At 33.3% G+C, this 24,178-nt stretch overlaps 1 protein-coding gene across 1 annotated transcript; it reads right to left on the reverse strand.

Annotated features, from left to right (window-relative positions):
* Positions 1–978: 978 nt before the first annotated feature.
* Positions 979–4,725, reverse strand: LOC126716923 (uncharacterized). The gene is made up of 2 exons (XM_050417976.1): positions 4,608–4,725; positions 979–1,641 (listed from the first exon to the last, which is right to left on the reverse strand). The coding sequence occupies exon 2, from the start codon at positions 1,638–1,640 to the stop codon at positions 1,296–1,298; it is 345 nt and encodes a 114-aa protein (XP_050273933.1). The 5' UTR covers position 1,641; positions 4,608–4,725; the 3' UTR covers positions 979–1,295.
* Positions 4,726–24,178: the final 19,453 nt, after the last annotated feature.

Consider the following 24,178-nt stretch of genomic DNA (forward strand, 5'->3'; position numbering starts at 1 on the left):
CTTAATTTTTCTTGCAACATTATTGTAACTAGATTATCATATTGTGGCCCTCCTTTGTCTCATTCCTAAATCATAGGGTCAAGATTCCTGCTTTTGATATATGAATCTACCTAACATAATTTGCCTTACTAAACACTACTACTCCCTTAAAAATTTAAAAATAAAGCAAACGCCATGATTCACACTAGAACTAGAAGCAAAACTTATTTAGAATACAAGCATTGAAGTGTCATTATCCACGGCCATTTTGGTTGGAGACACGATTGCTTTTGTCCTTTTCTATGTCACTTAGAACGTTACTAGTCATCTATATGTACAAAGTTGATCATACCCTTCACCTTTTCACTGTTTTGAAATTGCAAAAAGATAAAGATGTAGGTAGTGAATCTTGTTTAAACTTTGAACAATGAGTTTGAGTACTGTTAACTTAAAAAGTCCTCAAACTCATTGTTCAACTACCAAAGAGAAATAAAAGAAGAACAAAGAAACAAAAAAGAAGGAAATATTTGCCTATGTGTATGTGCATTTATATGCTCTCTCTCTCTCTCACTACATGACAACTCAATCGAGTATCCACATATACTTTGGCGACTTATTTAAATGATTTAATAAATTATGTTATTTAAACGTGTGATTGATCTTATGAATTATCGTGTAATGAGTTGAAAGACATTCTCAACCTAGTTTGAAAAAAAACTTTGTCCAAAAAATAAAACCCACGTATTTTCACACAAAAAAAAAAAAAGAGAGTAAAAGACAGACAGCCCCACAACCATGACCCACCATTAGGTATTAGCCACACTGCTAGTGCTAGCATGCTCACAAACCATCACATCACTGCCAATACCACAGCCGCCATGACACAGCCACCACAATGGATAACAAAGGTAATGTAATGAGGGTACAGTATGCTTTGGTCAATATTCTAAGTCCCGGCTGGCCAAAACAGGTCATATTAAGCAAAATTACAAACTCACATTTGCAAATCACATTCAGATCCTGTCATCATTTTATATGGAAAGCATATTTGTTTAAGTTCCATGAGAATATGTTGCATTTGCTTGGTCTACAAATTAACATGCAACAAGATACGGGGAAAATTATACAATTAGAGTAAAAATCTGAATTCCCAGGAAACCTTTTCATCATGATCACATTGAGCAGCATGGAAACACAAACTCCATCAACCTTTCTTCCCAATGATATCCCCCCAGTAATCTTCTTAGAACTGCTAAAGACTACAAACTTAAAAGTAAATTCAGCAATACATTTCACTTTATAAAGCATATGAAAATTTAAAGCAGTTTGATACCAGCTTCCCTCAAAGAATCAATAACAGCTTTGACCTTACCATGATATTTCTGTTCCCTCTTCAAATGAACAGCAACAGCTGGGATGTCTTTGAACAGCAGGCGCTCCCCCAATAGTTTTCCAATCTTTGCAGCAGCAGCCATATCCCGAGTAGATTCCATGCATGACCTCAAGGCCTTCTCCTGTGAACTTGCAGCAGAGGCAACAGTGGCAGTTGGTATGTGTACAACCTGGGCACTCAAATACTTGTTTGTAAAGTGCATCTTCAGAACATAAGGCTTCAGATACTGCATAATTCTTGGAGGCCTAACTGGTGGAGGAATAACCATTCTATTTCACATATAAATTAGAAGTAGAATCATAATATAGAACCATAAACTTTTAATTATCTCAAATAGCATACTCAAGAACATTATATGGTTAAAATATCTTAAATGATTTTTTCTTGTGCTGGAACATATTACCATCAGCTACTTTGGTTGAAAAATTATTTGAAAGCCAAAGAGAGACAGCTACATTATAGATTTAGGCCATTGTTCCCTAAATGAAAGGGGAAATACCTGAATTTTTTAATGGAAAGTGATTCATAGGATCAGTAGACACTGGACTTCAGGCAACTGAATGTAAAGGATAAATACAAATATTGTGTTTGAAAAGTTCATACCATTGAGTAATACATTGTATCAGACCTAAGGACTACATGGTATCAGAGCTAAGGACCACATGCTTATGTTTTATGGATCGTTTCTTCAATCTGGACTAAAACACTGATAGACAGTCTCTCTTTCTCTTTCTTTAGAACAGAACATCAGGTATGGAAGCTTTCACATCCACCACAAGAGAGATGAAAGGAACCTTTTTGGTTTGAGGCATGGAGATTTTTTTTTGGTTGATAAATTACACATGCATTTAGCCCCTGACCTTACACTCCGACCAGTCTAATGGGAGGATAATGACAAGAAGAAGACTAAAAGAAAAACAAGTGCCCTAAATTGTTATCTAGGTAAGAGCTTCCATGTCAGTATATTCTAAAAGTTTACTTCACCTTTGTTGGACTGTGGGCAATGCCACTCCACCTCAAAACCAATTGGTAATGAGAAAGATACACTCAAATCTTTTATGGCATTCAATATCGCACCCTAAGGGTATGTTTTTAGAGCGGTCATAGGGAGCTGAATTGTGGTTCCCCCAACATTCCCCCCTCATGATGATGCTTCCGCAACTCAAACTCCAAACCTTGGCTCTCATATCATTTGTTAGACCAAAAGCTATGCCACTCCACCTCAAAACCAATAGTGATGAGGAATACACATTTAAGTCTTTTATAGTATTCAACATTGCAATCTACAAACCTATTTTTAGAGCAGTCATAGGGAGCCAAAATGTGGTCCGCCCAACAACCTTATAGGCAAATCCAACTCACCAAACAAACAACATAAGTCATTTCTTCAAATCATTTTCTTTTGTGTTACCGCATATCTCTTGAAGCAATCAATTGGAAATGCTTAGTGTTCATGCACAAGACAAATGAACAACTTTCTTGCCAATTTCACCAAGGTATTAAAAAATACAAGTCAAACAATGAAATTTAGTCAAAGATCTTCGTATCTCTATAATCAAAGCAACACAGTGCAAATAACTATCTTTTACTCTTAAATTAAATTTTTTTTTTTAATAAAAAAAAACTGAAAGTATCAGATAATACAAAAGCATTCTTTTCATTTCTCACCAAACCATAATTTGTTTAGCAACCAAACTTGAATTAAGCCTCAGACTATCACAAATCTCTAATTTTTTTTCCTTGCTCACTATCATTACGTTTTGACAATATCACAAAAGTTCTATAAGACAGTCAATTGGCCAAAAGCAGTTATTTTTTATTAATAAGATCTTATAATCACCCCACATAAAAAAGAAAAATTACTAGAATTCTCTTGTTTAATTACTAAGAAACTGAAAAGAATATTACTTTTGAATCCTATGCTTTATGCTGCTTCCATCTTAAAAAATTTAAATTCTTTTTCCTACATAACCTCACAACCAAAACGACAACAGACATAATTCGAATGAAATATATCACAGAAAGTAAAAGTTGAGGATAAGCTTACAAGAACTCTTTCATCTTGATTTCTTTGTTTATTATTTACCATTTGAAAGATGAAGAGCAGACGTCATTATTATTTTTTGAATACTTTCAATTCAAACTTTTTTTCTTCATTGATTGAGATTCAATTAAAGAGGTGAATGAGAGTATAATGTTGGATAAGATAGTGTTGGGGGAGATAACACCTTGGGGAGACTCCAATTAAGGGGTTAACATAACATATAGGGCACCACTTGACTCAAATGCTTAAGCCAATGGGTTTGGTCCCAATTATGTTATATTAACCACTCATTCTTGTCATTAGTTAATATTCAATGTGGGACTTTACTACTTAGCTAACCACATGACCCACATGTAAACATTCCAAACAGATAGAATAGCGGAGAAGAATACATGTGCTTGATCCAATTACTCTAATAAGAATTAATAGCTGACTCCAAATTTTGGAACTAAGTTCTTGTTGTAGTTCATAGTGATGATGGCTAAGATTCAAAATACAAGCAATATAATTCTCAATATTTTTAAATTTTAATCATTCTTTAGAGCTGCCACAAGAACAAGCTCTCCAAAAAATTACGCAATCAGTTGGAGAAAACAGTTCCAGAAAATAACAGGGCAGTAATTTAACCAAGAAATAAATGAATGAAAGAAAACCATTGTTTCCTCAGAGTCTAAGACCCACATGGTCCACTACATACAACATGCTCAGTGGTATGTATCAAACCAAAGAGTAAGCACAGAAGCACAATAATAAACTATAAGCTCTTGCCTTTTCGTTTACATTTGGCTATTCATTCAGAACTTCAATCAAACAATGTGGTTGCAACTCCTAAAACTCGAAAAACAAACAAAACATGCAAATCTAACACATTTCAGGACATGGGTTCTTCATAACCTGACCCATAGTACAGCAAAAACCTTTCTTTTCTAACCTTAACCCTCTGTTTGGTCCCCGAGAAAACGAAGGAAAAAATGAAAATGAAACCGGATGCATATTCAGAGCATTGACATTTCAAGTTCTTTAATTCCTAAAACCCCATAAACCCTTTAACAATGGAAACTACTCTAAAGTATTCAGTTTACTGTGATTCTCAGGAACCAAATCAATAAAGAACATAACAGTAAAGGTAACATTTTTATTGAGAAACTTTGAAAATAACAGAGAGGAATAAAAAATGCAGAGAGGGAGTACCTGTTGGGTTCTTTTTTTCTGCACTTGTTCAGACTCTAGAGAGCGCACAGACAGAACTACATCCAGAAGTCTCACTGAAAATGCCAGATTTTGGTTTCTAAATTCAAAAAAAAAAAAACAAAAGCATTGGTAATCCAATAGCTCGGCCCATTGGGCTTGGACTAGGCCCATATGAAGTTTGGGCATTGAGGCTGCATTATATGTTTTTTTTTTTTTTTTTTTTGGTGGGCTTTTAAATTTTTCTATGGTGGAAAATACTAGGCTGGAGCACAATAAGGGCGAGAGAATTTCTGATGAAAATGAATGTAGTGATTTTTTTTTTTTTTTTAATGCAAGTGAAACATTTATGAAAATGTGTACTGTTGTTTTCCCTTTTTTTCCATTGGTTAATAGAATCCCTATGACCTATCTCCTCCCCCCTCCATAATTTCGTATGCAACTGTTACAATAAGTAGTCTTCAATCCATGGTTTTAAAAACTGAATTGATCAAAGAACCAAAAAGGAGTTTGAATTTTGGTCTTTTCTGGTTGAACCAAATTTTTTTTACGGTTTTTATCATATTGGATTATGGTCTGATTCTTGATTGAATTCGCTAGTCTAATCCGATTTTTGAAAACCATGGTCCAATGTCTATTTGAGAATTTTTTTTAAAAAAATTAAATCTAAAAAAAAATCCATTTGAGAAAAATTATTTAGTAGTTTTTGGATTTTATATTATTATTATTATTATTGCTGAAAGGTAGATAACATTGAAAAAAAACAACAACAATTCGCCGACAATAGACGTACACAGAAGAGAACAAACAATACACCCATCAATATCAAACACACAAACTACCAACTAGAAACAAGATCTAGCCATCAAGCTATAGAACAAATGCCAATAATGAATATACTAGTAATGACAAGCAATTCATATTTAGTAATAAAAAAAAAAAAAGAACATAACTCTATAAACAGCCTCCATTTGACCTTAGTATAGTTTTCTTTTTTTGAGGGGGACCTTAGTACAGTTTTCTGGTCAAGAGACACTGCAATATAATTATTTTTTGGTCTTTCATTAGACATATTTTCTTTGATTAAATGCTTAGGATTGTGGAAATAATTTTAGCAGTTAGTAATATGAATTAGTTTATAAATCAATGTCACTTTTTAAACAAAAAAAGTAATTAATAAATATATTTATTATATGGTTATTGTGGAATTAATCATCATAATTATTATCACATTAGTTTGTAAGTTTTTTTTTTTTTATAATAAAATTAATAATATCATTAATATTTTGTTTATTTTAAAAGTCTAGAATCTAGTTCACATCATATTTACTCTATAAATTTTTCTGGTATGAAGTATGAACTATGAAGTGGGTCTCAATATGAACCATTTAGTCCATCTTATTATTTTTCTTATCAAACTTATGTGAAAGGGAGATACTTTCATGTTTTTAAAATGGAAAAAAAAAAAAAAAAAAAAAGAGCATCATGCTGTCCAATCTTAATCCCATTATTGTGGTTCACCTACAATATGAATTTCCAAAAGATTATGAAAACAAAAAACAAAAATAAAAACAAGAGAGAGAGAGATGTGAAAATAGTCAAAGAAGACAGATATCAATGTCGTAAATATCTTAGATAATGCTATAATAATATATAGATAATGGAATCAGACAAATTCCATTGCACAATGCACAAAACAACAATTAAGCCAGATTTGCAGGGAGAAATCCAAGAACTGGGCTGCAACTATTAACATTTAAAACCACTCAAAGTCTATGATGTGGGTCATCAGAATTCAGAAAGGTCTTTGGTCAGAATTTAAAAAATCCACCGTTAATAGCGTTAGTATTGAAGAATGCTAATGTCATATCTAAGGTCTTTTTTACATTTCATAACTAAAAAACATTTGCATCAAAAAATGATATATCTCACTATTGCAAAATTTTTTACAATAGTGCTACAGTACAATTCTAAGTTTAGAATTGTACTGTAGTACTATTCTGAAAAATATATATATTTTATTCCACCCCATAGTTGAAAAAAAGTGATGATGTAAAAGAAATAATAAAAAAAAGATTAAAAAATAATATTTTAATGAAAAAGTAAAATAATAGAATTTTTGGATGTAAGGTGTATTATAAAATAGTAAATTAGGATAAAGTAGTATTCTTTAATGTTGATGCTCTAACCATGAGGGATCATGAAAGGCCAAAAAAAAAGAAAAAAAAAGAAATACTAGTATAAAAATAGAATAGGGAAGACCATGTTCTACTAATAAAAGATAGGGAATCATATCAACCTTGGGACTCACCCTGCTATCCTCAAAACCAACACAAACTCCTCCAATCCCCCATATTTTTCTCTCTCACACACACTGTCTCTCACTCTCTTTAATCAAAAGCCTGTGTCCAACACGCAACCCCAACGTGCAATGCTGCAGTGCCCCCCAAAACTGTGTCTCTCTCTCTCTGCACCATTTACCACCACTATCTAATCTTCAAAATACCAAAACCAAAAACACATTTCTGGCTTTTCATGACCACCGTCCAATCTTTCACTGCCATCAATCTTTGGTCAAAAAGGTCATCAACATTTTATGTTGGGATTTACTCACGAATGCTACGAGGGTATATATTAATAAATTATTTTTAAAAAAAATTTATGAAAAAAAAAATTAATTAATTAATTTGACAGTTTTTTAATTTTTTATAAAAAATTTCATAAAATAGATGGTTGATATATGTACTAACCACACACTTTTATGTTTATGTTTATGTGCAAAAATTATGTGGGAGATAGCTAGCTTGGCACTAGCTTTGGCAGAGAGGCATTTAATAGTTTTACGCATTTCAGAAGTCTTAAAAGTTTGGCGTATGGTACAAACACTATGTTTAATTACTTGCATTTATTCAATGCATAGTTTGTGCTTTAGGTTCTCATAGCATAGTATAATGGGTTGGTTTGATAAACAGCTTTGTCTCACATTCCATGTAGCTATGATTAGCAAAAGACCACATGTTGACAAGATTGGAAGTAGAACACTATTGTGATTTTTTTCAAAACCAATTGGATTTGTCAAGGGAAAGTTAGCATTAAAGTGCAAAGACTATTATGTTTTACTTTATGATATTGGTGTATAGCTACAAATAATGAGGAGTTAGAAATGAACCAAGTCCACTTTAATCATAGATTTTCTAGCTAAGCTCAAGTAGTATATATGGTTTCTAATGACTAAAATTTCGAGCAAGAGTTAAGTAAACGAGTTGTTCAATCCTGATTCAATAGTTTTTTTTCGGATGAGTGATAGGCTATTCGAACAGTCTTTTATCGACTATTCCAGGATTTTTTTTTTTTCAGAAAAGCATAAATTATACAATCTAATAAAAAGATAAATTTATATATTAACAACAACAACAATAAAAATAAAAATAAAAAATAAAACATGCAAATACATAAAGTTTACAATTGTCTTCTACAAGTTTTCATATTTTGAAATCGGTGCATAATAGTCTCATTATCAATACTATAAGCTACATCTTTTTCAATGTATACAATCAAACAATCATTCATCTACTAAATGTAGAACAAATTATAGAGCAAAATTTAATTTTATTGGCATAAAAAAAATTGAGGGTGTTCCCAAATTTTTTTTTAAGGGTAGACAAATGAATTTTTTAAATTATTATATAAAAAAAAATAAAAAAAATTCAGGTTTGGGTGGTCTGGGACCACCCTGGCCTTAAGGTGGTGTCGCCCTTGTTTATCGAATTGATTTTGGGTCAAGCACGACTCTATAAAATATATTAATAATTAATAATTCTATTATTTATCTCCATAGTCCACCTTATATAACAAGGTAGAACAAAAATAAGACTATGAAGTGAAATGGAATGAGTACATTTCCATTTAGTCAAAGTATTATCACATGTCTTATCAAAAATAAAAATAAAAGTATTAGCACGTGAATTTGTCTTCCCAATTGTGTTCACTATAAAATATGCTCAATTGTCATCATCAACTCTCTACATTCATCCACAGGAGTAAAAATCGAGTCATTAGTTGAAATCTGCCCTTTAATTTAGATGCCCTTTAATTTAGATGAATTCAATAACTACCTTAGCATCAAATTCAACTTGTAAACAGTAAAATCAACCCTTTTTTGAGTTATAATATAAATATCTCAGCTTCCATTTCAACTTTTAAACAGTTTATGCCTAACTAAGAGAGACCATCATGAAACTTTTGTATTATGATGAAATTTATAAACAAGTATTAAAAACCAAACACATAAAGAACATATTTTTTTATAAAAAGAAAAACACTAAAGTATCAATTTTATTACAAAATATTTACAAATTAAATGTGATCAATGTCATCTTAACAACGTAGTAAATAAAGTTTTGAATCACCTTTTATTAATCAAAGTGTAAAATTTACATGCATGAGAAAAACTGTAGTACCCCAACTTCACTATTATGAAAAAAAAAAACAAAAAACAAAAAACAAAAAAAAATTATTGTGAATATCCAAGAATTTGGATAAAAAGAAGTGGCTGTGAGACTATGAGAGTACTCTTTTTTTTTTTTTTTTTTTGGATGAGGAGTGGGAGTACTCTATTTGGCGGCAGAAAGTATCCAAAAAACCTGACCCATTCATACGTAATATATTGGACACCACTAATCAAACAGTTGATCAAACCGGTAAGAATAAGATTCACTGGCATGGGGTCATGTCAAATTCAGGGTCAAATCTAGTATGGAATGCTATTCAATAATCTTAAGAGCCTAGCTATATGTATTACTTTTTTCAACATGGAGTGACGCAATCGGACAGTGTATTTCACCCATTAAATGAGAGAGTGATAATTGGTCTCACAAAGTCATGGTCTTCGAAGTGTTCCTAGGGGCTTTTGAAAATTTTTTCTAAGTCCATTAAGAATTTGGGGGGGGGGGCTTGTCTAACTTTTTCTTCACAGCAACAATTGGGGGGTGAAAAATTGTTTCCTTGATTGCTTTTGCTTCTCATCTCATATGAGGCCTTTAAAGAATGCCCACTTCAAGACTCAATCTCTTTAATTCTCACACTCTCTCTCTCTCTCTCTCTCTCTAGCTAGAACTTCTATATAAATGCATGAGCTTCTTTCACATATTTCATGCAGTGTCTTATTAGCTCAATTATTATATACATATGGTCATGAAGAAGAAGATAGAGATGGTTATGGTGGGCGAGTAGCTCTTGCTGGAGAAGCAGGGCACGTGCAAGCTTTAGCTCTAGTGATGGCTAGGTGAACCTTTGCACGTGCTCCCCTTCTCCAACATGGGTTTCTCAGCCTTTCACTCATCTACTTGGAGACTGGAGAGGTGCACAAACATGAGAATTTGTAAGATAGCAATGGTATAAACTACATACCTTCATTTTTATTTTATATATAAATACCACTACCTTCACTTTTCTCTCTTTATTTATTTGTCTACTTCATGACCTTTTATTTCTTGTTGGAATGCATGTCCTCTCTCTGTAGTTGCATAGATATTGGAGTAGATGAGGGTACACAAACATGGGAATTTGTAATATATCAATGGTATAAACTTCTTTAACATTTTATTTTATATATGAATATCACTACCTTCACTTTTCTCTCTTTATTTATTTGTCTACTCCATGACCTATTATTTCTATCTTGTTGAAATGCATGTCCTTGCTCTATAGTAGCATAGATATTATATACTGAAAATGGGTGTCAATGTGCTATATAATTGTGTTGATTGTTGTTGAATGTTGTTGTACAGTACTATTTTCTAATCGGTTGCCAGAACCATATGTGTGTGACATATGGAATGTAGATGGGTCTTGAGAAAAAGGGAGAGAGAAAGAGAGACTGAGTTGACATATATGGATGAGCTATGAATTAGATAATGATGACCCACACCTCTCAATTTACTGTAGTTATGGCTCAACTTTCTTTGTTACAATAACTATACCCAAAGGATAGAGGCTACTAGAGCGCACACATGGACTTTTCTACTATACACGCATGTTCACTTTAGGGTTTTCCTGTACCAAACTATTCCAGAACACAATTCATTTAAAACAAAGAAAAAACAAAACAAAACTATTCTAAAACACAGTTGGTCATAGGTTGCACATTTTGTACCCAATTAGAGTTTTTAACTGTAAAGTTTGGGTTTTAGTGATAGATCTTTTGCAATATAAAACTTTACTTGAGAAGTTCTTTAATATGAGTGCTTGATAAATGATAGTGAATAGCATTGAGTTTTGAATTTATAAAGCATGAGCATTGATTGTAATTTAGCTCCAACTTTAAAATTGTTTTCATCTTTAATACCCAATAATACTCTTTTTTAGTGGATTTCCCAAACATCCTCCTCTTTGCTTAAAGAGCCTTTCAGTTCAAAAGGTACTTTAAGGCTATGATTAACGCAGAGCCAGAGACCTTACACACCAATAGCAGGAATGGAATGGATCACCACTTCTCAGAAACTTTCTCTACCTAATTTTTATATATATTTTTACATTGGAATGTGGTTTAAATAGAGTAATGGAACCAATGGGAATATGCATGTCCTTGTTAAAGAAGTCATATAGTGAAAGTGTTTCAGTCTTGCTGTCATTGCTAAAAATGAGCATGTAGTAATATCATTTTTTTAGAGGGATTGGGATCATGTAATATCAATGAGTGTGCAAAAACATACGAACCATTTTTGCTTCAAAAATGCAAATTGTAAAGCCACTTGAAGCATGTATAACCTATATCCTCAGTCAAACTGGGCCTAAGAGTTAGCTATGGATTATAATTTAAGCTCTCTTAGATTTTTCCTTTTAATTCTTAAGTCATGTTAATGGGTATGGATTATAATTTAAGCTCTCTTAGATTTTCCTTTTAATTCTTAAGTCATGTTAATGGGTGTCTTTAACAATCTATTTTAAGAAAGTTTTAACACTATTTTGATGAAAAACAGAAAAAGTAAAAATTTTCTTAAAATGTTTTGTTACATCCAACAAATTATTGCAATCAATTTCCACTGGCTTAACCTGAAAACTAAGTTGCACCTAATTTAAACCAAGTATGAGCATAACAGGTACTAGTAAATAGTAATCTACACTGACAAGCAGACAACTGGTAAAATGGCTAGCTTATCATTGGTTATTGATAATGAAATTTCATAACCACGTAGAATTAATGCTAGTTAATACCCGACAGTAATAGGGCCAGAAAAGGAAAGGGAAGAAGGTATTCACTATTCAATCTCTCGCATGCTGGGAGTTTACCTGTCAAATATCAACTGAAGAGTTCACATGTTGTAAGAGACAAAATACATACGATCAATGTGCATTGAGATCATTTTCACTAAAAGGAGGAACAAAAAATAATATTTTTCCTTATCCAAAATTGAGGTATCGCTTGGGATGACATTTTTTCCAATTATTATTATTTTTTCCTATGTTGGGATTACATTATTGTACATGCTCAATATTATCTGTTGCATTGGCCTGCATTTGTGTGTGAGATATTGATAGACCCAACACCGTATCCCCTTCTCTCTTATATCTTAATGCTTGAGGATAGAGATGGACTGGGGCCTCCCCTCTCTTCAATTACTTAATTAAATTATCTTTACTTAAAATAAAATAAATAAAGGACTCAAGCCCTCTACTTATGAATGCATGTTTTCTTATAATAAGTTGCTTTTGAGCTTAGAAAATAAGTTTAATAATACTTGGGTGTGGCTTTATGGTAAATAACCTTTCAAGTTTCAAGTGCTTTTGGAAGAGAGGATAAAATATGTAATCCATAAAGAACAACCAGAAGTGTCTTGATCTTGTGATAAAATTTTTACCATCATAGATTGTGTGATGCTTAATGAAAAAGTATTTGGAAAAGAACTTTAAAAAATAGGTTGAAATATAGTTTTGGTGAATAAAATTTAGTCTCAATATAATTTAAAGTTTGTAATTTCATCCATAAGGTAAAGGACTATTTTCTTCCACATGCCATTGAACAAATTGAGAAACCCTCCCATATAAACCTCCAATTTTTATCTAAATGTGACAGACAATTACTTTTAAAAAATCTAATTGTCTCAAGAGATCTATGCAAATTACACAAAATCAAATAAATGTTACATGCCTCATATTCAGCTAAAAATTAAAAGAAATTGGAAGATCCATGGATGCAATCTGATCCCAAAGAGATTACACGCGTGACTCATTTATTCAAACTTATAAAAATGATGTAGTTTGAAATAAATTTATACAGTATTAGATTGCATTTTAATGCAAGGAAAAAAATTCAAACTTTTTATGGATGAAAATATGCTTTTATATATATAAAAGTTGGGTTAGAGTTTAAAAAAATAAAAATAAAAATAATAAATAAATAAGGGGGGAAGAAAGTTAGATTAGACTTATATCATGTGTACTTAAAACCTAAACCATATATATTATGAAAAAGATAATGATTAAGGGGTTATTTAGTAACGTTGTTTTAGTAACATTATTTATATTTTTTAAAAATACGTGTGGAAAAAAAAATATATAAAAATACAGATAATATTATTTAAAAACTGAAAACATGTTACTACTATACCAAACGGGCCTAAATTTTGGCTCAACCTATCGTGCTTGACCAAGTTAAATGATGTAAACGAACTGTGTACTTGACCATGCATGTCAATCTCTGCTTGCACCAGTTAAAATGGTGTAGTACGGAGCTAGCACATATAAGCTGAAGCTAAACACACACGTTTGAACCTGTCCCGTATGGCAGAGTTATGGTAAGATGGCGTAAGGTTGATGAGGCCAGTTTTGGCAGTCAAAAAAGATGGGTTTCTAAGCAAGTAGTACTTCCGGTTTACCTTAGAAAGTGGGGGACTTTGCTAGGTTGTTTATTGTTTTTGTTTTTCCTTTTCCTTGTGTGTTTGTATGATAGGAAGTTTGGTTTTTGATAGGGCATTAGGGTGTTGGAAATTGAAGTTAGGGAGAGAGAGAGAGAGAGAGAGAGAGAGAGAGGGGGGGGGGGGGGAAGGGAGGGAGACAAGAAAGAAAGGCAGTGCTGCCAAACTTGTAAGAACCTTAAACTGCAAGCAATGCTGTAAGAGAGAGAGAGAGAGAGATGTGCAGGAAAATATAAGGGAGGGTTTGGACACGCAATGCACGAATCTCACAGTTAAGAGAAGTTGTTTTTGACAATGATTATGTCACATGGTGGGGTATCTGTGCTCTGATAGGTCCAAATGTCATACTGAGGCACCTGAAACGAGTAGGGTCCTATATGCAATGCCAATGACACGACTCAATTCAATATCCTCTTACAATTATTGCCTTGGTTTCCTAGTAACACTAGGGACAAACATTTTATTACATTTTTATTATCAGTGTTGACATAAATGGTATAATTGGACTAATATTTATTTTCTCTGATATAAATAATTTTGAAAAAATATTGTGTCCTTAAGAGTTATTATATTGTTGATTTTTTTTTTTCAAGTTTTATATCTGATATCTAAGGTAAATTATTGTATAGGCATGAAAATCTCAAAAGCATAGTATCTCCATAAGATTGATGGGTGAAAAAAGTTACAAATATTAGACTTGAAAAGAAAGTTTTTTTTTGGTCAAATGTGCTCACATGGTCACATTCAATGAAAATTAGTCAATTATCCTGTTCATTTTGAAAATCTAGTTAGTGCACTGGCAATTAAATAGAAGGGTTAGTACGTTAAATACATTGAGTCAACAAAGGTTTTTGCAATAATTTGACTGTACAGAATTCAAATTCATCTGAACAATTTCAAACTGCAGTATTTAAAATCAATGATATAAATGTGTCATGTTGCTTTTGCTTTTACAAAGCATTGCTGTTTCATGAATGCATGACAGTGTCCTAAATGTTGCTTGACGCATTAGGAATCATGGACCCCTCTACTGCATTTCATATAGCTAGAGAATAAATGTGTTTTCCACTTGCATTCTTGAACTACAAAATCTTTATTTGTACCATTTTTTCTTTTGATGTTGATATCTCACAATGTATAGATCTTGCACTACTGTCAGCCAGATTGTATTGCTACTAAAGACTCATTCACCAACTGTTAGTTCTTCCTATAACCTTGCAAGCAATTAGTTTACATTTTTAATGTCTTAGTAGCTGATGAATTCGTGTTTAAATTTTGAAACCCAAGTGAAAATACACCCCATTTCTTAGAAGCATTTGCCACAGGGAAAGTGTATTTCCTAGGATATTTTGTGATAAAAAATGCTCATCAACGACAAAGATCAAATAGATTTTAGGGTCTCAATAGTCAAAGAGTTCAATATGCAAATGGTGACCCCAAAGATGTAGTCATTGTGATGAAGCAGAGAAACACAAAATAGCTATTGTATGGGGCAGCATAACCATGAAGATCAGGAGACCAGGGGACTTAATATATACTGTCTTGTTTGTGCTAGAAAAAATGTATACTATGTTTTTCAATATGTATTATGCATTGAAGTCTTGATAGGAATGAAAAATTATTTGGTATTAGTAACTCATTTTGTTGATTTGAACATATAAAATCATTCTTGCCTTGCCATGTATCCTATTTTCCCTGCACTAGAAATTCTGTTTTTGTTAATGTTGTTAAAAATGTATCATACTTACACATTCAAAAGCTAAATTGAAGAATTCACTATGCTTGACATTAGATCCATTAAGCAATATTTCCAATTACACTGCCAATTTTTACTTGATTGACATTTTTTTCAAGAAGTTTGCACCCATGGTGGATCCAATCTGTCCAGAAATTGGAATTCCCCAAGTTTAGTGTTGCAAAGGTTATTTTCAATACTTCTCTTGTAATATTGATCTTGATAGGGACACCTCAGTAAAACCTTTATTGTTGGATTCCTGCATTACAAATTTATAAGCACCATCCTTTGAACCAAAAGACTAAGTGTTGGAATTTTTTTTTATTATATATATTTTTATATGACTGAAATTTTTTATTATCACAAAAAAAGTACACTAATACATCAAACAACAAAAACACCAACAGAACCGACACAAACAAATCAATGCATTACAACCAACTGCCACAAACTGAATCAAACCAGCTAACAACACCATTCAGACAGCATAGCATTGACATTAACACTCAAAACAATAAATAACTCCAAAGGCTGCAATGAAATCTTTTAAGAATAGACCTGATTGCACTAAGGTTGATCCCATGCTAAGAATAAAAACCAATGAATTTTTGTGTGACTCTGAAGAGGTCTTAAGCCAGGGGAATAGAAAGGATTACAGCATGCATCCATTGCTCAAGAGATTGAAGCTCATGATATTGGCATATGATATCATTGAAGCTAAGGAGGGACTTCTGCACATGACACTACTACAATCAATGATATCAACGCGTTTCGGGTTAATTTTATCACTTTGTGCTCAAAAAATATACCTTGGACTACTGCAAAGAGCACCATTTCAATAAAGTGAAACTAATGACTTACTAGGCTGATGACTCTAAATAGTTGCATGATCTTGGAGAAGTAGTCATCAATTCTGTAGGTTTTTAGACCCCTTAAACACAAACAGATTAACCTAGTTATTTAGCCAAATAATTAATTTAAGTATATTATGCAGATCTAGGTTAACACAGATAAATCATATCATTGAACAGTGCAGAAAATAAATAAAACAACGATATGATAACCCAGGAAAACCAAACCGGTAAAAAACCTGGGAATGATTTAACCTAACTATCCTCAAGATAAAACAGATCCACTATAAAAGAATTGAAGTTTACACAATAGCGATTTAGATTACTAACATCCTATTACTACCTCGAGTAGGAAACTTACTATCACGACCACGTGACAGTTCTGAGTCCACGAACTACTTCTTTTTCAGATCCATAACAAGTACAAACACTCCCACTTGTGTAACTTTAAGCTCTTAATGCAACAACTGAATGATCATCAAGCTCTTGACATAAATCTTTATTCTTGATAACCCTAAGTATATGTGAAGGCAAACACCTCTAGATCTCACAAGAGATTCACATACACAGCATAAACAACAACTGCAACAACATAAAAACATGGCTAGGGTTTTCCCTTTCATACCCAGGGCAAAACATAAAACCCTACACGTCAAATGGGTTTGGGTTGAGTTGGAAAATTTTGCAGAAAAACAATCTGCACGAGTTTCGATCGATCGAGTCTAATTTTCGATCGATCGAGCCAGGCAGATTTACACAATAAATCCTACAGTACACTCAATTCCAACTTTACACTTAAACATACTTTAAGCAAGTCTAAAACAAGACTAAACGTTGATCATGGTTTGCCAACATTACAAATTGAAGTTCTAATACATTTAAACCTAAAGTCTTAGAACCCAACAAACTCCCCATTTGGTAATCCGTGACAAAACACAAACTTAAACAAAGTGCTCAAAGTTACAAAAATAGCCCATTACAATATCATTGCCCATCACAACAAATTCAACCTAACTACTATCTATCAGTTGCAAGTGTAGATAGCAACATGATTGAATTAACCTGTATATTCCTATAACACTTAACAAACACATAAACGCATGTGTGGAAAATACAAGTAAAACAAAAATAACTTCTTGATTTCACATAACATAAAAATAAAGACATATATCATGAATAATCTCATAAATATAAATCAATAAACAATGTGAAATAAGAAACATATATAAATACATCAAAGTATCTCCCCCTATCATAGACAACTCAAATAAAACACAATACATCATGAGTCAAAAAAAATATAAATACATGATGAAGCACCTAGATACAATCTAAAGCTCCACAGCTCCAAAACAACAACAAAAAATCTTCCCCTATCAACAAAATCTCCTCTATATATGTACTCCCCCTTTTTGTGACGAATTGCCCAAGGGCACTCACTTATCATCAAAAAGAGGTGGTGGAGGTGACCCTCTAAAACTCGCCAAATCTGCTTTCAAAGCCTGAAGCTCGGTAAGCATGTCCATCAACAATTGACCATGAGTCGCCTGAACGGTCATGACAATGTCCAAATCACGACAAATGCGAGAAAAACCCGAAGTAGAAGGTGGAGGAGCAGCAACAGTGGTCGGATCAACATGAGCATCTGCAGCCGGATCACTTGAAGTATAAGGAGGAGGAGGAGGAGGAGGAGGAGGTGCACCTGAAGAGGAAGAAACTACTCTAGGACGTTTAGAGTTAGCTCGCATCTGAGCAGCCCTCTGCCTAAGGAAGGTGGCACCTATAGGAGCTATAATATGAACAGACTCAGACGCCGGAAACTCATCTAATCCTAGATTTAACAAAATCCAAAGAATAAAAACGGGAAAGAAAAGACCATGAGCAGTAGAACTACTCCTATGAACCTCAATCAAAGAACGAATGAAAAGATGAGGAAAACTCATAGAAGTGTTTGTGACAAGCGCATACAAAAATGCACATCTCTCCAAAAGAATGGTGTGTAGATGAGAGATAGGCCAGATGGAATGATAAGAAATTCGGAGAAAGAGATAATGAATCTCGGTCAACTCATGAGAGGTGATCCGAGGATCAGAACCTCACTAGATAGAAGTCCCAGTAAGATATGACAAGATGTCATCAAGGAGAGGAGACTCATCGTAAGGATAAACAGGATGCTAGACCAGTGGTACCCTAAGAGAATTAGCCACTACCGAAGGAGTAATGGTGTACTCTTCACCCCGTGTCCAACTTCTCACCAAAGTGTTGGAATCATAGAAGTGGACAGAGAGGTTCAAGTAAAACTCTCTGATCAAGGCAGCCAAAGGGGGATGTGAAATGTCCAACAAAGGAAGCCAACTCCTACGCTAAAAGTTTCTCTGAATCTCACCATCTAACTCATCTAACATAACTTTCCTCTCAGCCCATACATTCCTACGGATGTTTAGCTTCTCATAAGTTTCCTGATTTTTCTCACTAAGGAACCTCTCACTATCAAAGGTGGGGACAAAAGAAGAGGAGGATTTCCTATTAGCTCTAGTCTTCCTAGACATGATGCTAAAGATCAGAAAGGAAAGACAAAAAAGAGACAAAAGACAAAAACAAGAAAAACCTAAGGGCAGACTGCAAGTTAGAACAGAAATAATATAGAAAATCACAATCTATATGATGCATGAACAATATCTACACATGATGCATGCTCTAATGCAGTGACAATAAGTTCAATTGCACTTTAAAACTACAAAATTGTCTTGAGCATAGAGTTTATATCAAAAACATCAAATTTTGAAAACCCACTTTCAAAAAACTTAACAAATTGACCAATTGATCATTACACAAGTTAGATAATAGAATATAATGATTAAACCAATCAAACAAATAAGCCAATTTCATCTATTAATACTCAATTGAACAAAATCGCCAATTCGGGTAGTTTCAAGCCCTAGAAAAATCAAATTTTCCCAATTCATCAAATTGATCAAATTAAATCACAAAGATCGTGTTAATATCATCCTATAACAAAAACCCATTGATCAATTTAGAAAGAAAAGATTGAAATCATCAAAATCCCCAAATTTTCACAGGTTTGAAATTTCCCCAAAATACATGAAAAATATGCATGAAACATGAAAATAAATGAAAAAGGAAGGGCAAAAGAGTCTTACCAACCTTAGAAAAAAGACAAAAACCTTGCAAAAAGTTTGAGGGAAAACGACAAAAAATTGCTTTGAACCTTTGACTGATCGAAGAGAGAAAGAGAGAGAGAGTAACAGTTTTTGAAAAAGTTTGAATAGTGAAAGAACATGTGAAAGCTCAAGGTTTTAAAAAACTCTCTATGCGATTTTCAATTGATCAAAAATTAGATTCGATCGATCGAAAATTGCATTCGATCAATCCAGAAGCAATCGAGCAGCAATCAAACCAAACAGATTCAAAACAAAATTTTAATCGCAATTTCGATTGGTCGAGAAACAAGTTCAATTGATCAAAAATCTGGAAAAAACAATCTTTTTGAAAAACAGAGCAATTTTATACAGAAACTCCTCAAAGCATAGTATTTTATGAATAGAATGCATGAGTATGAGATGAAATGCTTTTCAAAAACACTTGTATTAAACCCAAATCTCCTAAAAATAAGACTTTCAATCAATTTTCCTTAAATTCACAAACTTCAAACACATTTGGCATTAAAATCAAGGAATGTTCAATCTTGGATGGCCAAAACAAGATCACACACAATAACATGTACAAAGTTTAGCAAAGAGTAACTTGTGTAGTGTGTGCAATTAGCAAAAACTTGAGATACATGTGAGGTGATATGTGAATAGTGATCAAGCACAATTTCTACAAAATTCATCACATAAGTTTGAAAGGGACTATCACTTAAAGAGTTGCATCATATAACTCATATATCTCGTAGAAAACAAGCTTGCAATCATGTAAGTTTCTTAATTTGCCTTATACTGTACACACCAATTTTATTTGATCAGATACTTATTAAAAATAGCCAAGATATTGTACACATCGATATTAAATGATTGAATTAATTAGAGTCCAATAATGTACAAACCAATTTTAGTATTTAAACCGAGGTTACACCTTATGTTCTTTTTATGCATGTGTTACACTTTCTCAAGCACAAAATCTTATGATATGCACTAAGGTGTTCATGATTGTCTAATAAATAATGGTGAGATGGTTATTTATGCATTTCTTAATAAGTTCAAGTTCAACAATCAAAAGCATGTGACTTCAAGATCAAGACAAAGTGATCAAAAACTATAAACATCTTCCCACAAAACATGCACTACAAAACTCAAACTAGTAAAGTGCAATAAATAAGCTCATCTAAGCTATAAATTGGCCAACCTTGATTTCAAATCCAAGAAAAATAATGCAAAACACATTTTTCTTTCCTTTTCCTTTATTAATTTATTTTTTTTATTATTGAAAAGAAATAACAAAAACAACCTAGAATGAAATGCATGAATGTTATGCAATGCAAATCCTAGAAAAACAAAGAGACCAAAAGCAACAAAGAAAAATGGTCACAAAGAGTAGAGCGATGAACCATAAGGACTATGAAAGTCAAAGGAGACTAGGGACACAAAATTACACCAATTACTTGACGAATAGTCTTAAACCTACTTTTATCACGAGGTTTGGTGAAGATGTCAGCATTCTGTCGTTCAGTAGGAATATACTCAAGAGCCATAATCTTTCTTTTAACCAAATCCCTAATAAAGTGATATCTAATCTCTATGTGCTTAGTCTTAGAATGTTGAACAGGGTTTTTAGAGATATCGATAGTACTAGAATTATCACAATAAACAACCATGGTGTCTTGTGATATCCCATAATCACTCAAAATCTTTTTCATCCAAAGAAGCTGTGAACAACAATTTCTAGCAACAATATATTCTGTCTCTGCAGTAGATAAAGACACAGAAATTTGTTTTTTACTCATCCAAGCAACAAGATTGGCTCCTATATAAAAACACCCACCAGTGATGCTTTTTCTATCATCAGCATTATCGGCCCAATCAGAATCAGAAAATCCAGCAAGAGACAGATTTGACTCTTTGCTATAAAACAATCCATAATCACAAGTTCCACTAACATATTTTATGATTCTTTTAATAGCATTCAACTGTAAAACCTTAGGATTAGATTGAAATCTAGAACATACACCAATACTAAAAGCAATATCAGGCCGACTTGCAATTAAATACAAAAGACAACCAATCATGCTTCTATATAATGTAATATCAACAGACTCACCCGATGGATCATTGGTTAATTTTGCATTTGTAGCCATTGGTGTTCTAGCATGAGCAGCCTTGTAAAGTCCAAATCTCTTGACTAGATTTCTAGCATACTTTGCTTGGTTGATGTAGATTCCAGAATCTGTTTGCTTCACCTGCAATCCCAAGAAATAAGTTAGTTCACCAACCATACTCATTTCGAACATTGCCTTTATTTCATCTGCAAAAGATTAAACAAGAGAATCATTAGTAGCACCAAAAACAATACCATCAACATAAATTTGAGCTACTACAAAATAATTCTTATCTTTTCGTATGAAGAGAGTACTATCTGCAAATCCCCTTTTGAATTCATGCTTAGTGAGATATGCAGTCAACCTATCATACCAAGCCCTGAGAGCTTGTTTCAAACCATAGAGGGCTCTCTTCAACTTGTAGACATCATCTGGTCTGTGAGGATCAACAAAACCTTTTGGTTGTTCAACATATACCTCTTCTTGCAACATGCCATTCAAGAAAGTACTCTTAACATCCATTTGATACAACTTGAAATTCAAATGGCTTGCTATGGCCAAAAGTATCCTAATAGATTCCAGTCTTGCTACCGGTGCAAATGTTTCATCAAAATCAATCTCTTCTACTTGTGTGTAACCTTGAGCAACAAGTCTTGATTTATTTCTAATAACAATACCATGTTCATATGATTTGTTCTTAAATATCCACTTAGTTCCAATCATGTTTACTCCTTTTGTCTAGGAACTAATTCCCACACATCATTCTAAACAAATTAATGAAGTTCTTCATGCATAGAATTAACCCAATCAGCATCTTGAAGTGCTTCATCCACCTTTTTTGGTTCAAATTTGAATAGATAGCATGAGTGAGTAATTACATTCAAGACTTTAGATCTCAATCTCATGTTATCATTTAGACTACCCAATATATTTATGGCAAGGTGATTCAACTTAACTCTAGAAGATGGACTTTTGACTAGAGATGTGAAGGTACCTTTCTGTTTTGATAAAGGACTAAGCTTACTTTGTTCTTGTTAAGTTTCATGAATCGGTGTGGATGGTTCTGAACTTGATGGTACTGAAACTGTATCATTCAACAACAATAGCTCTTCCTCACTATGCTTCCCCACATAATCATTAGGAAGTGAATCATCAGCTTCCATAATCTTTTCTTGAACCAGAGAAGTGTTTTCTGAATGACTTTCTAAACTTAATTCATCATTGATCACAACATTGGAAGACTTCATGACTGTTTTGGTTCTCAGATTGTACACTATATGCTCTACTAGTGGAAGAGTATCCCAGAAAGTATCTGTTGTCACTCTTTGCATCAAACTTTTCTAGATTCTCTCTATCACGCAAAATGTAACAGTCACTGCCAAATATCCAAAAATATTTGACAATAGGCTTCTTTCCTCTCCAAAGTTCATAGGGAGTTTGTTTGGAATCAGGTCTAAAATACACCTGATTGAGTGTATGACAAGCAGTGTTAACTGCTTTTCCTTGGAAGGATTTGGGCATCTTTTTATTGTGTAGCATGACACGTGCCATCTCTTGAACAACCTTATTCTTCTGTTCCACTATTCCATTCTGTTGTGGTATCTTGGGTGAAGAGAACTCTTGACGTGTGCCTTGATCATTGCAAAAGGTAGCCAACTTTGTGTTTTCAAATTCTCTTCCATGATCACTTCTAATTCTGGCTATCACAATGCCTTTCTCAACTTGCAATTTCTTGCACAAATGTATCATCTTTTCAGGAGCCTCAGCTTTATCTCTCAAAAGCACAACCCATGTATATCTAGTAAAATCATCCACAACAACTAGAATATACCTCTTTCCACCTAAACTTAGAACTCTAACAGGACCCATGAGATCAATGTGCAACAACTCTAGAGGTCTTGAAGTTTAAACATCAGTTACAAACGGATGTTTGGACTTCACTTGTTTACCCATCTGACATGGTCCACATATGCACTTTTCTATCTTCTCAAACTTGGGCAAACCAATAACTGCATCACACTTGGAAATCTTTTCTAATTGCTTGTGACTTGCATGTCCCAACCACTGATGCCATAAGTCAACTTGATTGATCTTTGCACTAAAACACTTGTTGCTTATACTCGGTGTTATACAATAACAGTTGTCAACTGTCCTCACACTAATACACATACAATCACCTCCTCCACCAAGTATCTCACATTCATACTTAGTGAAGAGAACATTCAGCCCATTGTCACAAATTTGACTGATGCTGAGTAAGTTAGCCTTCAACCCATCAACATACCAGACATCTTCAAAAACTGGCAACCTTGGAATGTCCACAGTTCCAATGCCTTTGATCACAAATTTGCTTCCATCTCCCAACGTGACTGTCCCAATCTTTCCTTCAAAGAGTGTCTTGAATAAAGTTTTATTTCCCATCATATGCCTGGAACAACCACTATCCAAATACCAAAGACAAGAATCACGTGCCTTTAAGGCGGTTAAAGCAGTATAACACAAATAATTCTCATCACATGTAATTATACCAAGATGCTCAAGGAAAGATTTAACAAAGGCAACAAAAGACAAAAACAACAAGTAGACAAGATGGCATATTAGCAATAAGATCTTCCAAGAATCCATGACAACAGGGGTCAAGGATCAACTCTTAGATCAAAGGATCTAAACACTAGAGCTAACCCGCTTTGATACCACTTGTACGTTTTTAGACCCCTTAAACACAAACAGATTAACCTAGTTATTTAGCCAAGTGATTAACTTAGGTAAATTATGTAGATCTAGGTAGATAAATCATA

This window comes from Quercus robur, chromosome 3, assembly GCF_932294415.1.
Source record: "Quercus robur chromosome 3, dhQueRobu3.1, whole genome shotgun sequence".
Taxonomy (NCBI): Eukaryota; Viridiplantae; Streptophyta; class Magnoliopsida; order Fagales; family Fagaceae; genus Quercus; species Quercus robur.

Bases quoted from the DNA above. Each gene is read 5' to 3' on its own strand.
- LOC126716923 (XM_050417976.1), bottom strand. From the start codon at position 1,640: ATGGTTATTCCTCCACCAGTTAGGCCTCCAAGAATTATGCAGTATCTG.